This window comes from Cetorhinus maximus, chromosome 1 (assembly GCF_964194155.1).
Source record: "Cetorhinus maximus chromosome 1, sCetMax3.hap1.1, whole genome shotgun sequence".
NCBI lineage: Eukaryota > Metazoa > Chordata > Chondrichthyes > Lamniformes > Cetorhinidae > Cetorhinus > Cetorhinus maximus.
In genome coordinates this window covers 1,380,444-1,397,419 of record NC_135879.1, presented here as the reverse complement: position 1 = coordinate 1,397,419, position 16,976 = coordinate 1,380,444, and the positions used below count along the sequence as shown (strand labels likewise).

Here is a 16,976-nt window from a genome sequence, read left to right as displayed (position 1 = left end):
AACCACATTGCTGTGGGTCTGGAGTCACATGTAGGCCAAACCAGGTAAGGATGGCAGATTTCCTTCCCTAAAGAATATTAGTGAACCAGATGGATTTTTCCGACAATTGACATTGTTTTTTTTTTAATGGTCATCATCAAGCTTTCAATTTCAGATTTTTATTGAATTCAAATTCCACCATCTGCCATGGTGGGATTCAAAACAGAGTCCCCAGAGCATTAGTGTGGGTCTCTGGTTACCAATCCAGTGACAATTCCACACCTCCCCTAAAATCAGCCATCCTTACCTCATCTTGCCTGTGACCCCAGGCCCACAGCTATGTGGTTGACTCTTGACTTTAATAATTTCAAATTCTTACAAATTAAAAAAATGATGACTGGATCACATTTATCGCAGATAATTGCCACAAGCAGAGCCTGTCTAAAAAAAAAAGACCCAAAAAATGACATCCACAAGGAACTTCAATTCACACCAGACAAAACTGGATTAAACAGACTTAAAGCTTGAGAAAGTTTGACAAGGAATCCAATTCAGCATAATCTATTCCATCTAGTTAACACCACGAGGTTCCACAGCATCAACTGCAGATACATTAACTAATTCCATTCAAAATGAAAATCAAAGCTAACCACCCCAGTGTCAAAACTATAAGACTAACTATTGTTTTAAAAAGTGCTTTAAAACAATGCTTTCCAAAGCATACAGCTCTGTGCAAGAACACTAACCAGACTCAGTGTAGACAATCATTGGTTACCCCCAGGGTTACCACCAGCTGTTCTTTGATTCAGCCCAGTATTGTAAGGATCCATGGTGCACTCTTAATCAGCATTAACTGGGGCTCCTCTATACAGAAACACATGCCAATCATAGCTCCATCAACAAAAACAAACTGGCCAAGGTCTTTTGACAAACTATTTCCTGTTTCAAATGAACAGCCAGGCATGCCCGTTTGCAAGTACTGTCTAGAATTTGGACAGCACCAAAAAGGGTGGTCCCCAAAAGCATCTTTTCAATCCAGTTGGCTACCGTTATACCCTCAGTGCTGCTTGGGGAGGGTTGGACAGTAGTTGGCATTAAAGCCATATAGTTAGTCCCCATTACCAACAGCAATGCCTTGAAGCATCTTTGCAAGTGAATCCATGCTCGTTACAAGTCCATTTTATAAATCAAGCATGTTAATGGTAACCTTTCTTTCATTCAATTTCTGAAAAATATACAGCTTCCCAGAATGACCATCCATAGGAAGTCTGCAAGTGACATTCTTTCAGGGCCTTCTCGGAGGCAGTCATTGATCAAGGTCTGCTTTCAGAAAGCAATGTTGCAGTGCGCACACTGTGGGCTTAGGTGTTGGGGAAGGAAACAGTTAACTCACAAGGAGTTCAGTTGCTAATTATCAGTTAATAACCTAACTACCCGTTTGGATGTATAAAAGGGATAACAGGTGAGACAAATGTACTCTGTAGGGAGTTTTATGCACCAATGTGTTTTCACAAAAATCAAGGTGTTATTTTTGTATAATACAATTAGGCTACTGTAAAGAATCATTTGCTTGAAATCAGTTTTTTTAAGACAGAAGGTGAAAGCAACTGAAGTCTTAGAACTATAGAAATGTAATTTTAAACTATCGATAAAGCTGGAGGAGGAAGAGAGAAAAAAAGAAATAAAACTGAAGGCGTCTGTAGTGGTTTCGGTTTTTATTGCCAAACAGCCACTGGAGCTTAACATTAGAGACTTGGCTGATGCTCAGTAATCCTGTTCCACTGGTTTGGCTCATCCAAGATTGTCAGGTGACTTTCAGAAACAATCATAACTTTCTTGGGTGCTTTTTGAATGGATAAAAAAAGTGCTAAAATCCTACAGCACCACCAGAATCCCTGGGCCATTTTGAAGTGCAACATACATCCACTTCCACAGGCCTAGAAACTGACCATAGCAGCAGCCTCTACCTAGAAAGTGACACAGGGCACCAGTACTACTTAAGTACCAAAGATTTCAAGGTTCTTGGAATTGCTTTACATAATATCAACACCAAACATTTGGGCAACCTTTCTCATCTACAGTATAACAACCATGCCCACAAATAGAATCTTACACCGCACAACTAAGTGGTGGGAATGCTTTGGAATGCAAGCTGAACATGGCCTCCCAGAATCTTGCCAGACTTCAATATTTCACTGGAACATTTGCCCCAAACAACTTGGTCTTTTGAAGCTTGCTTACAGTGGCAGTCCTAACAAACATTTACAGATGCCTGCCAGCACTTGCAGACACACAAAAAAACCTCAGCAGAAAAATAAATATCTTTTTGAATGGACAGCAGGCTCGAGGGGCCGAGTGGCCTACTCCTCCTCCTAATTGGTATGTTCACAAACCTTGACTTACGCAGTGGTGGTGCCACAGAAATGAAGAAGCTGGTTGAGGCAGTGTGGGGGAAGAAGAGGTTTCAAAAAGGTTGCACAATTTGCAGGAGGCCGCATTTGAATACAGAATGATCACTGGAACAGGTGAACTAGAAATCTGAACGTGCCAGATGAACACAACCTAGCTAGAACTGAACATTTCTGAGAACCAAATCAAGGCACCATGATTTGGCATACTAGAAGCTAAGAAACTTACAAAGCTTTATTGCATTTCAGATCATCTTTAGTAAACTGCTGAGAATATACTTTCCTCCTATTTCAAATTAGATACTATACTTATTACAGTGCTCCAAAGCATCTTTCAGCACCAAAGTGATGGCCCACTACAACCTAGTTCCTCGAGCAACCTTGTCAAATACATTAAAACATCATTATATTTAATCTCCCCATGAAGTTTTACCATCTAAAGCATTGAATTTTACACAAAATAGCCCACATGACACTGTATAAAGTGGAATCAGAAGACTGCACACTTAAAACATTCAAAATTCAACATTGAGCAATGCTCTTTTAAGGATACTCACTTTTCCCTATCTGTTTTGTAGATACGTGCAATCTCTGGCACTAATGGGTCATCAGGGTTTGGATCACATAACAGTGAACAAATGGACAATAGAACTGCAAAAGAAATAATAAGCAATTCAGTTTTATGCTACAATCAGCACAGCAAGCTTTTTTGTCTCTTCTGAAACAGTTATACATTTACTGTTTATTCTAGTTTGAAGTCCATCTTCCTCTGGATATGAAACATAGCTTGTACAAGAAAAAACCCGCTAAGTTGTGTAATATCCAAGTCAACATTTCTTTTTCAGCATGTTCTTACAGCCTTCAGTGCAAATTAAATATGAATTTGTCAAGGATAGCAGTTACCAATACATCTGCACTTGGAGAAAATATACTGAAAAATTGAAATCGGAGTTGATATTCCATCAAATGTTAATGTTTCAATCCACTTACTGTGTTGGCCAATGTCCCTTTGAAGGTTTTTACTTTCAAAATACACCGCTCAGAACAGATTCCAAAGATCTCTCTAGCTAGTATTCATCATGTGAGATTACTTAATTACAGGATATCCTAGAATGAATTTTGTTGTGCAACATGTAGAGTTGACGTGAGATTTAGCTATGTGGTTATACAGCAGCAACGAGCCTCAGCCCACTGGATGTTCAAAGTCCAAGATAAATTCTATCACTTACATAACTGAATATGATTCCGATAGGTTTTCCTAAAACTTGTGCAATAAAACTGCTACTTGGGTTTGAATTATGCTGAGAAGCTTATAGCTATGATAACTCCCAGCCTAATGGTAACTCTGTACCAGCAGGTTTCACTGAAACAAGATGCGAATGAGTCTTCTACAAATTACCCATCTCAGCTCCCATGTGTTTCCTGTGTTCTTATTAGTCTCGTACTTTTTTTGTGCTTCTATATTTAAGAAATGTAATTTTTAAAATAAAAACTGTTACTTCAGGTCTGCGTTGAGGTAACTGAACTCATCCCAAAGTGGTACTTCAATTTACCTTGGCACATCTAGACTTCAGTGCAAGGGGTACAGAGAAGAAAGTCGAGGTTACCAACAACTGAAATTGCTGCTAGCCTACTGGATAAGTGAAGGGAAAATTGCACAAATTACTGGAGAGCAAGGATACCTGTAGAACGCTTTCCTATTCATGCTTCATGGAAGAAGATTAAATAGAAAAAAAATGAAGCGGACTACAGTGAGAAAACAAAGTTGGGTAGTCACAGGTTACATAGCAAGAATAGCCTCTATTTGGAACTAAGTAAAACTCAGAATAAGTGTCAAACCCCCTCAGAATCGTGTACATTTCAATAAGATCACCCCTCATTCTTCTAAACTCTAATGAATAAAGGCCTAAACTGTTTAGCCATTCTTGATAAGTCAACTTATTCAGCCCAGGAATCAGCCAAGTGAATCTCTTTTGAACTGCCTCCAATGCCAGTATATCCTTTCCTAAATACAGGGACCAAAACTGTGCACAGTACTCCAGGTGCGGCCTCACCAACGTCCTGTACAGTTGTAACAAGACTTCCCTATTTTTAAACTCCAACCCCTAGCAATACAAGCCAAAATTCCATTTGCCTTCCTAATTACTTGCTGCACCTGCATGCTAACTTTGAGTTTCATGCACAAAAACACCCAGATCCCTCTGTGCTGCACTTTTTTGGAGTCTCTCTCTATTTAAATAATAGTCTGCCTTTTGATTCTTCCTAGCAAAGTGCATGACCTCACACGATTTTCCTACATTAAACCCCATCTGCCAAGTTTTTGCCCACTGACTCAACCTATCTATATCCCCTTGCAGATTCCTTACGTCCTCATCTCAACATGCCCTCCCACCTATTTTTATATCAGCAGCAAATTTGGATACATTACACTCTGCCCCATCTCCTTCAAGTCATTAATATAGATTGTAAATAATTGAGGCCCTAAGACTGATTCCTTGTGGCACTCCAGCTAGGGCAGCATTTAATGCCCATCTCTAAATGCCCTTGAGAAGGTGAGCTGCCTTCTTGAACCGCAGCAGTGCATGTGGTGTAGGTACACCCACAGTGCTGTTCGGGAAGGAGCTCCAGGATTTTGACCCAGCAACGATGAAGGAACAGTGATATATTTCCAAGTCAGGGTGGTGGCCGGCCTGGAAGGGAACTTGCAGGTGGTGGTGTTTCCATCTATCTGCTGCCCTTATCTTCTAGATCGTGGGTTTGGAAGGTGCTCTCGAATGAGCCTTGGTGAATTCCTGCAGTGCTTCTTGTAGATGGTACACACTGCTGCTACTGTGCGTCAGTGGTTGAAGGAGTGAATGTTTGTAGAAGGGTTGCTAATCAAGCGGGCTGCTTTGTCCTGGATGGTGTCAAGTTTCTTGAATGTTGTTGGAGCTGAACTCATCCAGGCAAGCAGAGAATATTCCATCACACTTCTGACTTGTGCCTTGTAGATGGTGGGCAGACTTTGCGGAGTCAGGAAGCGAGTTACTCGCCGCAGGATTCCTAGCCTCTGCCCTGTTCCTTGTAGCGAGAATATTTATATGGCTAGTCCAGTTCAGTTTCTGGTCAATGATAACCCCCAGGATGTTGACAGTGAAGGATTCAGCGATGATAATGCTACTGAATGTTAAGGGGAAATGGGCAGATTCTCTATTGTTGGAGATGGTCATTGCCTGGCATTTGTGTGGCACGAATGTTACTTGCCACTTGTCAGCCCAAGCCTGAATATTGTCCAGGTCTTGCTGCATATTGGCATGGACTGCTTCAGTATCTCTGAGGAGTCGCAAATGGTGCTGAACATTGTGCAATCATTCACAAACATCCCCACTTCTGACCTTATGATGGAAGGAAGGTCATTGATGAAGCAAGTGAAGATGGTTGGGCCTAGGACACTACCCTGAGGAACTCCTGCAATGATGTCCTGGAACTGAGGTGATTGACCTCCAACAACCAGAATCAACTTCCTTTGTTAAAACAAAAAACTACGGCGGATGCTGGAAATCCAAAACAAAAACAAAATTACCTGGAAAAACTCAGCAGGTCTGGCAGCATTGGCGGAGAAGAAAAGAGTTGACGTTTCGAGTCCTCATGACCCTTCAGCAGAACTGAGTGAAGTTAGGAGAGGGGTGAAATATAAGCTGGTTTAAGGTCAGGAGGGGACAGAAGTTTGGGGGGGGTTGTAGGCACAAGCAAGCAGTGATACAGATGATCAAAATATGTTACAGACAAAGGAACAGGGAGGTGTGAAAGGTGGTGATATTATCTAAGAGAATGTGCTAATTAAGGATGGATGGCAGGACACTCAAAGTACAGCTGTAGTAGGGGTGGGGTGGAAAGACTGACAGGGTATTATAGTTATAGATTTTAAAATAATGGAAATAGGTGGGAAAAGAAAAATCTATATAAATTATTGGAAAAAACAAAAGGGAGGGGGAAGAAACTGAAATGGAGGTGGGGATGGGGGAGGGAGTTCAATACCTAAAGTTGTTGAATTCAATATTCAGTCCGGAAGGCTGTAAAGTGCCTAGTCAGAAGATGAGGTGCTGTTCCTCCAGTTTGTGTTGGGCTTCACTGGAACAATGCAGCAAGCCAAGGACAGACATGTGGGCAAGAGAGCAGGGTGGAGTGTTAAAATGGCAAGCGACAGGGAGGTTTGGGTCTTTCTTGCGGACAGACCGCAGGTGTTCTGCAAAGCGGTCGACCAGTTTGCGTTTGGTCTCTCCAATGTAGAGGAGACCGCATTGGGAGCAACGAATGCAGTAGACTAAGTTAGAGGAAATGCAAGTGAAACGCTGCTTCACTTGAAAGGAGTGTTTGTGCCCTTGGACGGTGAGGAGAGAGGAAGTGAAGGGGCAGGTGTTGCATCTTCTGCGTGGGCATGGGGAGGTGCCGTAGGTGGGGGTTGAGGAGTAGGGGGTGATGGAGGAGTGGACCAGGGTGTCCCGGAGGGAACGATCCCTACGGAATGCCGCCAGGGGGGGTGAAGGGAAGATGTGTTTGGTGGTGGCATCATGCTGGAGTTGGCAGAAATGGCAGAGGATGATCCTTTGAATGCGGAGGCTGGTGGGGTGATAAGTGAGGACAAGGGGGACCCTATCATGTTTCTCGGAGGGAGGAGAAGGCGTGAGGGCGGATGCGCGGGAGATGGGCCGGACACGGTTGAGGGCCCTGTCAATGACCGTGGGTGGAAAACCTCGGTTAAGGAAGAAGGAGGACATGTCAGAGGAACTGTTTTTGAAGGTAGTATCATCAGAACAGATGCGACGGAGGCGAAGGAACTGAGAGAATGGGATGGAGTCCTTATGGGAAGCAGGGTGTGAGGAGCTGTAGTCGAGGTAGCTGTGGGAGTCGGTAGGCTTGTAATGGATATTGGTGGACAATCTATCATCAGAAATTGAGACAGAGAGGTCAAGGAAGGGAAGGGAAGTGTCAGAGATGGACCATGGGAAAATGATGGAGGGGTGGAGATTGGAAGCAAAATTAATAAATTTTTCCAGGTCCCGACCAGAGCATGAAGCCACACCGAAGTAATCATCGATGTACCGGAGAAAGAGTTGTGGGAGGGGGCCGGAGTAGGACTGGAACAAGGAATGTTCCACATACCCCATAAAGAGACAGGCATAGCTGGGGCCCATGCGGGTACCCATAGCCACACCTTTTATTTGGAGGAAGTGGGAGGAGTTAAAGGAGAAATTGTTCAGTGTGAGAACAACTTCCTTTGTGCTAGATATGACTCCAACCAGTAGAGAGATTTCCCCCGAATCCCACCAACTCAAGTTTTGCTAGGGCTTCTTGTTGCCACACTTGGTCAAATGCTGCCTTGGTGTCAAGGGCAATCACTCTCACCTCTTGAGTTCAGTTCTCTTCTCCATGTTTGGACCAAGGCTGCAATGAGGTCAGGAGCTGAGTGGCCTTAGCAGAACCCAAACCGAGGATCAGTGCTGCTTGATAGCACTGTCGATGACACCTTGCATCAATCTGATGATCGAGAGTGGGCTGATGGGGATGTAGTTGGCCGGGTTGGATTTGTACTGCTTTGTGTACAGGACATATCTGGGCAATTTTCCACATTGTGGCGTGGATGCCAATGTTGTAGCTGGGCTAGGCCCGCCTTTAGTTCTAGGGTGCAAGTCTTCAGTACAATTCTCGGAATGTTGTCAGGGTCAAAGGCCTCTGCTGAATCTAGTGCCTTCAGCCGTTTCTCGATATCATGTAGAGTGAATCGAATAGGCTGAAGACTGGCATGTGTGATGCTGGGGGCTTCAGGAGGCGGCCGAGATGGATCATCCACTCGGCACTTCTGGCTGAAGATTGTTGCAAATACTTCAGCCTTGTCTATTGCACTGATATGCTGGGCTCCCACATCATTAAAGATGGGCATATTTGTGGAGTCTCCTCCTCTAGTTATTGTTTAATTGTCCACTACCATTCACGACTGGATGTGGCAGGAACGCAGAGCTTAGATCTGAATGTGTTGGTTGTGGGATTGCTTAGCTCTGTCTATCGCATGCTGCTTCCGCTGTTTGGCATGCAGGTAGTCCTGTGTTGCAACATCAAGTTGACACCTGGTGTTTCTCCTTGCATGCTCACTTTTCAGTGAACCAGGGTTAATCCTCCGGCTTGATAGCAAAGGTAGAGTGGGGAATATGCTGGACTTCTAGGTTACAGATTATGGTTGAGTACAATTCTGATGCTGATGGCCCACCGCGTCTCATGGATGCCCAGTTGAGTTGCTAGATCTGTTTGAAATCTATCCTATTTAGCACGGTGATTTTGCCACACATGATGGAGGGTATCCTCAATGTAAAGACAGGACTTTGTCTCCACAAGGATTGTGTGGTGGTCACTCCTACCAATACCATCATGGGCAGATACATCTGCAACAGGTAGATTGGTGAGGACGAGGTCAAGTAGGTTTTTCTCTCGTTGGTTCCCTCACCATCTGCCACAGAACCAGTAACAGCCCTTTTGGACTTGGCCAGCTTGGTCAGTAGTGGTGCTACTGAGCTACTCTTGATAATGGACATTGAAGTCCCCCACCCAGAGTATATTCTGCACCTTTGCCACCCTCAGTGCTTCCTCCAAGTGGTGTTCAACATGGAGGAGCACTGATTCATCAGGGGGATATTAGGTGGTAACCAGCAGGAGGTTTCCTTCCCCATTCAAGCACTTTAACCTGCAGATTACGGTCAGCAATGGTTTGAGAGATGCTGCATTAGTAATGAGTTAAGAGTAGTGACGCACTGCTAATTGAGGAGAGGTGGTGGTGTGGAGGTACTGTCACTGGGTTAGTAATCCAGAGGTTCAGGCTAATGCTCAGGGGACACCGGCTCAAATTCCACCACAGCAGCTGGTGGAATTTAAGTTCAATAAAAAAATCTGGAAGTTAAAAGCTAGGCTAATGGTGAAACCATTGTCAATTGTTGTAAAAACCCATCTGGTTCACTGATGCCCTTTCGGAAGGAAACCTGCTGTCCTTACCTGGTCTGGCCTCCATGGGACTCCAGATCCACAGCAATATGGTTGACTCTTAAATGCCCTCTGAAATGGCCTAGCAAGCCACTCATTTGTATCAAACCGCTACGAAAATGAAACTGGATGGACCACCATAGGCACCAGAAATGACAACTGCAGCACACCCAGCCCTATTGACCCTGTTAACATCTGAGAGCTGGGGAAGTAGTACTCTTCCCCAAAATTGGGAGAGCTGTCCCACAGATTGTCCCAACAGCCTGATGCCATGAGACTTCATGGGATCCAGGGTCAATGTTGAGAACTCCCAAGCTAACTCCCTACTACCACCACCCCCCTCCCCCCAGACTGTATACCACGGTGCCACCACCTCTGGTGAGGTGGGGATGGTGGTGCCTGGGACAATGTCTGTATGGTGTGATTCTGTGAGGATGACTATGTCAGGCTGTTGCATGATTAGTCTATGGGTCTCCCATTTACGACAGAGATGAGGAGGAATTTCTTCTCTGAGGGTCATTAGTGTTTGGAATTCTCTTCCCCAGTGAGCAGTGCAAGCCAATTCAGTGAATCTATTGAGGGTTGAGTTAGATTGAATTTTTTAAAAAATCTTTCACAAAATGTGGGCTTTGCTGGCCAGCATTTATTTCCCATCCCTAATTGCCCTTGAGAAAGTGGTGGTGAGCTGCCTTCTTCAACCACTGCAGTCCATGTGGTGTAGGTACATCCACAGTACAGTTAGGAAGGAAGTTCCAGGATTTTGACCCAGCGACAGTGAAGGAACAGCAATATATTTCCAAGTCAGGATGGTGAGTGACTTCGAGGGGAACTTCCAGGTGATGGTGTTCCCATCTATCTGCTGGCCTTGCCCTTGGTTGTGGGTTTGGAAGGTGTTGTAAGAAGCCTTGGTAAATTCCTGCAGTGCATCTTGTAAATGGTACACACTGCTGCTACTGTGCGTCGGTGGTGAAGGGAGTGAGTGTCTGTGGATGTGGTGTCAATCAACTGGACTGCTTTGTCCGGGATGGTGTCAAGCTTCTTGAATGTTGTCACTCATCCAGGCAAGAAGGGAGAGAGTATTCAATCACACTCCTAATATGTGCCTTGTAGATGGTGGACAGGCTTTGGGGAGTTACAGGCTTTGAGGTGGTGAATTACTCATCCCAGGATTCCCAGCCTCTAACCTGCTCTTGTAGCCACTGTATTTATATGGCTTGTCCAGTCACTTTCTGGTCAATCATAACCCACAAAATGTTGATAGTGGGGGATTCAGTGATGGTAATGCCACTGAACATCAAGGGGCGATGGTTAAATTCGCTATTGTTGGAGATGGTCATTGCCTGACACTTGTGTGGCATGAATGTTACTTGCCACTTGTCAGCCCAAGCCTGGATATTGTCCAGGTCTTGCTGCACTTGGACATGGACTGCTTCAGTGTCTGAGGAGTCGTGAATGATGCTGAACATTGTGCAACCATCAGCAAAATCCCCAGTTCTGACCTTATGATGGAAGGACGGTCAATGATGAAGCAGCTGAAGATGGTTGGGCCTAGGACACTACCCTGAGGAACTCCTGCAGTGATGTCTTGGAGCTGAGAAGACTGACCTCCAACAATCACAACCATATTCCTTTGTGCCAGGTATGACTCCAACCAGTGGAGAGTTTTCCCCGATTCCCAGTGACTCCAGTTTTGCTAGGGCTCCTTGATGCCACACTCGGTCAAGTGTAGCCTTGATGTCAAACGCAGTTACACTCACCTCACCTCAGGAATAAGGGAGTCAAGGGTTATGGGGAGCAGAAAAAAAATGGAGTTACAGTCACAATCAGATCAGTCATGATCTTACTGAATGACGGAGCAGGCTCAAGGGGCCGAATGGCCTACTCCTGCTCCTACTTATGCTATGTTCTCATGAGTGGATGGAAATAAACTTGTGCTTCCCATTCCAGCTCCCCCCAAAAATATACAAAATATATTTGCTTACTCAGGGTTGGGGTTTGGCAGGTGGAGAGTTCCATCTGCATCCTCAGTTTTTGTGATGCTGTGAGGGGTCAGTCACCACCTCCAGCCTCGTACTCTGATGATTCAATCAGCAAGGGCATCATGACTGTATAGGAGGGGAAGGGGGGAAGGGAATAATAGGGGAAGCACAAATGTAGGTGAATGTTGTCAAAGGGGGAAGAAAAGCAGTTGCAAACTGCAAGGAGGGTGTGAGACTCAACCTGTCCCATAGGTATTGAGGACAATGCAGTTGGGGTGGGAGGAATATTCGGCAGCTCTGGGGCCATTTAAACACAAGGACAAGTAAATGCTATAATGTTTGAGTGCTTGTCCTTTTTTGCAAGATGTGACTACTGGTCAAGCTGCAGATCAGTGCCCTGGCTTTAGCTAATCAACAAGTCCATTAAGAAGTTGTGACATATCAAACTGACAGTAACTGGAGGAACCACCAGAAAGTAAAATTTAAAAATGTTAAACTTTCCTACATTTATACCTTGCTTGGGAGTCGTTGCATTATTTTTGTTTGTTTAAACTTACTTACTTGTTTGTGGTCGCTGCAGCTGTCAAGATAGTGGAAGTCAGGGCTGCCAGTCAAATTGGGAGAATGATCCAGTCAGCTGAGGTAGAATAAATGTGCCTACTAAATTTGCTTAGGTTAGAATAAATTTGACTATGATTAGGTGCAAACAATGTATTGGAGCTGTGTTACAGAAGTGTGCAACGGCACACAAAACACAATAGAACAAAAAACTTGGTAATGGGGAATATTTCTTGTAATGAAAGTAATGATGCATTTGCTTACAAAATATGTCAAGGTTCTTTGCAAAAATAATAATATAATTGACATAATGCTTCCAGTTTGTGTAAACATTCTGAAATAATCAGAAGAAATTCTACTTCAAATTATATACAAAGGAAACCAAATTAATTTGGTCCCAGGTCCGGCTGCAGGTTGTTATGATTTGAAATTTCAGCTCAACAATTTGCTTCCTTTTATGGGCTGAGTTTCCAACGAAACAAAAAATTCAAAACTTACTATCCATTTTAATTGCCTTAGTTTAGAGATAAACTTTTGCAATGCTGCTAAAATTTACTCATTATTTCCCACAATTTACGAAATTTTCATCCAGCTTCTTGCAGGAGAACACTTCTTAACCATTTTAATATCCATTCAGGGGAACTTTGTTAGTAAAAGTTTATTTGCCAAAAAGCATCACCAACAAAAGTAAAGTTTTAATGACCAAAGGAAAGTGGATCAGAAAACTGTAATGCAAACTACCCTCCCCCTGCTACCGCATAAACAATCCTGATTGCTTACTTCCACCAAATGGCTAAATAAAACTGGGGTCAAGATACTAAAGTCAGCAGTTAACATTGGTCATTGGTCATATTTAAGGGACCCAGTGCTAGGGAAATATATTTTCACCATCAAGCACTCTCATGTTACGTACAGCGCAGCCAAATGCAGAGAAGAGCTCCTTCTGTTTTGACTTTGCATCCCAATCACAACCCAGGAACACCCTAGCATAGGTTTCAGGTTCCACAAGATTAAGTTAAATGCCTGTTCCCCACGAGTTTTTTTTTAAATATAAAAGTTACTATTCCATCAAGATAGAATTTAGAGGGAAAAAAAGGCAGAGGCAACTTAATTTTAACACTGTTTAGCTAACATGACTAACAGGCTTTTTTGTAAATTTCATGCAAGTTATTTTAATGTGGCAAAAGTAAAAAATCTTAGTAAAAAACTTTATCTTCAACTAAAATCATTTGACCTTCGATAGTGGATTGCAAATAACAGTGAAGCAGTTTTACCCACTGACACTAATTCATGGAACACAGCAGTGGACGCCAGGAGGTAATGCATCAACTGCTACTGCTCTGCATAACAAAGTAGACTCAGATTCAGTTTCATATTCATCAGATAGCATAGCCATTTCATTTACGAACTCTGCAAAATTTGGCTCTTCAGCATCCACGCTGCCAAACTCTGCAATAGCCACTTCTTTCACAAACGCTGTACAAGGGGCACCAGCCGAGGCAACAATTTCTGCAGGATCTCAATGTAAAACTAAAATAGTTGAGTGGCTGACTTTGTTCAATTCCATGCATTGCACAGTGCAACCTCACATCCAACAGGACAACGTTGTTTCTGTTGATGTCCTACTTCCTTGCACTGTCCATGCACTTTGGATAGTAAAATGAATTTCCACCATAGACTCAAGACAACCAGCTGTCAATGGATTGGACGCTCCAATTCTGTACATGGCCAACTCTTGGGCTTTCTCCAGCTTGGCTGCAGACACCCTGGCTTCCTTAAGAAGGATTTGCCTGAATCAAAGGCGACCTTCTCCTGCTTTCATAGCCTGTGTGAGGTTGCTGTTGTATCCCAGTTCGTGGTTTAACTGACCCTCCCAATTTGCCTATTAAAATACAGGCAATGCAGAAAAATTACCAGGAAGCCACTGTTTCCAGAACGTTAACTCATTTCCTCCATTAACAATTCATTTTCTTTTCACAACTAGAAATTAGCAGGCAATGCCTAAAAAGTGCAGATGAAGACCTAGCCAATTGCTGCAGGATCATCTCTGTACTCTATCAACTATCAGAACTAACTGAAGCAACTTGGCTTGGAAAGTGCTGTGCTAAAGATTGCATCCTTCAAAAAGAAAGTGAGTTGCACTGTACCTTTAGAAATAGTTAATGCAGGAGACCACTGTGATCTTAGAATATCAAGACAGATGCTGCCATTACTGTTAATATTTGGGTGATAAATTCTCGTAGTAAACGCAACCTGCAAGAAAAAAAGAACATTACTCAATCTGCACTAACACGGACCACAACACACAGAAGCTAGTTTTACTCTTTTACAATTTCTAGAAAAAACAATTAAACAATCAATGCCAATACTTCAATATACATGTAAAAGTTTAGATGGTTCATTAACTAGTGTCAAACACCACCCAGAAACTAAAAAAGCAGTCTTGGTTGTCTCTATATAAATGTTTGGTTGCCATAATCCACACACATCATGTCATAATTGAACAGTGTTAAAGAAAGTTAGTTTTGAAATTGGAAGTAATCTGAGGTACTGAAGGAGAGATGATGAACTAGGGAATCTTGCAATTAACCACCAATTGACCAAGGTTGATTCCTGGCAGAGAAGTCAGTACAGTAGCCTTAAATAGAAAACATGTAGCAGCTAAAACTACAGATGCCCTCTAGGTCTCAGCCTACTCATGAGAAAAGTGCGTACAAATGGGATCAAAACCATTTTTAATCTCAATACACAAGTATGAACTTCTCAAGTTTCAGTCTGTTTAGAGCAACAGACCAAATTACTGGAATCTTTAGCTATAGGTGCAGGTCTCTGCTAATCACTTCATTCAGTGAGTCAGTCAGCACTCTCCAATTGTCCTTCCACAAAGTAAGGCATCAAGGGGATGTCAATACCTTTGTCTCAAAGTTGGGAAACAAAAATGAAACTAAACTCTCTACTCCATTGTATAGTGCAGTGTCAAAATATTAAAATTTGTCATTTTCAGGAAAAATGTTTCAATGCGAGAAGTATAACAGGCAAGGCAGATGAGCTTAGAGCTTGGATTAGTACTTGGGACTATGATGTTATTGCTATTACAGAGACTTGGTTGAAGGTTGGACAGGATTGGCAGATAAATGTTCCAGGATTTAGATGTTTCAGGCAGGATAGAGAGGGATTTGAAGAGGTGGGGAAGTTGCACTGCTGGTTAAGGAGAATATCACAGCTGTATGACCAAAGGACACCTCGGTGGGCTCATGCAGCGAGGCAATATGAGTAGAGCTCCGGAATATGAAGGGTGCAGTCACAATGTTGGGGGTTTACTATAGGCCTCCCAATTGCCAGCGGGAGATTGAGGAACAGTTATGTAGGCAGGTTTTGGAAAGATGTAAAAGCAATAGGGTTGTTGTGGTGGGTGATTTTAACTTTCCCTATATTGACTGGGAATCACTTAGTGCTAGGGGTTTGGATGGTGCAGAATTTGTAAGGTGCATCCAGGACAGCTTCCTGAGACAATATGTAGATAGTCCAACGAGGGAAGGGGCAATACTGGACCTGGTGTTAGGGAATGAACCCAGCCAGGTGGTCGAAGTTTCAGTAGGGGAGCATTTCGGGAAAAGTGACCATAATTTAGTAAGTTTCAAGGTACTGGTGGATAAGGAAAACAGGAGTCCTCGGGTTAAGGTGCTTAATTGGGGGAAGGCTAATTATAATAATATTAGGCAGGAACTGAGGAATCTAGACTGGAGGCGGATGTTTGAGGGCGAATCAACAACTGGCATGTGGGGGGCTTTCAAACGTCAGTTGATAAGAATTCAGGACCGGCATGTTCCTGCTAGGATGAAGGATAAACATGGCAAGTTTCAGGAACCTTGGATAACGAAGGATATTGTGAGATTAGTCAAAAAGAAAAGGGAAGCATTCGTAAGGGCTAGAAAGCTGGGAACAGATGAAGCCCGTGGAGAATATAAAGAAAGTAGGAAGAAACTTAAGCAAGGAGTCAGGAGGGCTAAAAGGGGTCATGAAAAGTCACTGGCAACCAGGATTAAGGAAAATCCCAAGGCCTTTTATACATATATAAAAAGCAAGAGGGTAGCCAGGGAAAGGGTAGACCCACTCAGGGACAGAGGTGGGAATCTGTGTGTGGAGCCAGAAGAAATGGGAGAGATACTAAATGAATACTTCTCATCAGTATTCACCAAAGAGAAGGACTTAGCAGTCGATTTGTCTAGGGAAGAGTGTGTAGATAGCCTGGATCATGTTGAGATCAAAAAAGAGGTGTTAGGCGTCTTGAAGAATCTTAAGGTGGATAAGTCCCCAGGGCCAGATGGGATCGACCCCAGAGTGCTGAGGGAGGCAAGGGAGGAAATTGCTGGGGCCTTGACAGAAATCTTTGTATCCTCACTGGCCACGGGTGAGGTCCCAGAGGACTGGAGATTGTTTAAGGGTAGCAGGGATAATCCAGGAAATTACAGGCAGTGGTAGGGAAATTATTGGAGAAGATTCTTCGTGATAGGATTTACTACCATTTGGAAGCAAATGGGCATATTAGTGAGAGGCAGCATGGTTTTTTGAAGGAGAGGTCGTGTCTCACTAACTTGATCGAGTTTTTCGAGGAAGTGACAAAGATGATCGACGATGGAAGGGCAGTGGATGTTATATACATGGATTTCAGTAAGGCCTTTGACAAGGTCCCTCATGGCAGACTGGTACAGAAGGTAAAGTTGCACGGGATCACAGGTGAGCTGGCAAGGTGGATACAGAATTGGCTTGGTCATAGAAGACAAAGGGTAACAGTGGAAGGGTGCTTTTCTGAATGGAGAGCTGTGACTAGTGGAGTTCCGCAGGGATCAGTGCTGGGACCTTTGCTGTTTGTAGTATACATAAATGATTTGGGGGAAAATGTAACTGGCTAATTAGTAAGTTTGCAGACGACACTAAGGTTGGAGGAGTTGCAGATAGTGAAGAGGATTGTCAAAGGTTACAACGGGATATAGATCGGTTGGAGACTTGGGCGGAGAAATGGCAGATGGAGTTTAATCTGGAC

General features: G+C 43.4%; 1 protein-coding gene across 3 annotated transcripts in view; it reads right to left on the bottom strand.

Annotated features, from left to right (window-relative positions):
* The window catches only part of LOC144693310 (ubiquitin-conjugating enzyme E2 D2-like), a 46,777-nt gene that overhangs the window by 11,002 nt on the left and 18,799 nt on the right, over positions 1 to 16,976 (bottom strand). For all 3 annotated transcript variants that reach the window (XM_078563138.1, XM_078563222.1, XM_078563300.1), the window contains 2 exons: positions 14,080 to 14,185; positions 2,945 to 3,038 (listed from right to left, as the gene is read on the bottom strand). In XM_078563138.1, the coding sequence (XP_078419264.1) occupies positions 2,945 to 3,038; positions 14,080 to 14,185 (200 nt within the window). The remainder of the gene's footprint in view (positions 1 to 2,944; positions 3,039 to 14,079; positions 14,186 to 16,976) is intronic.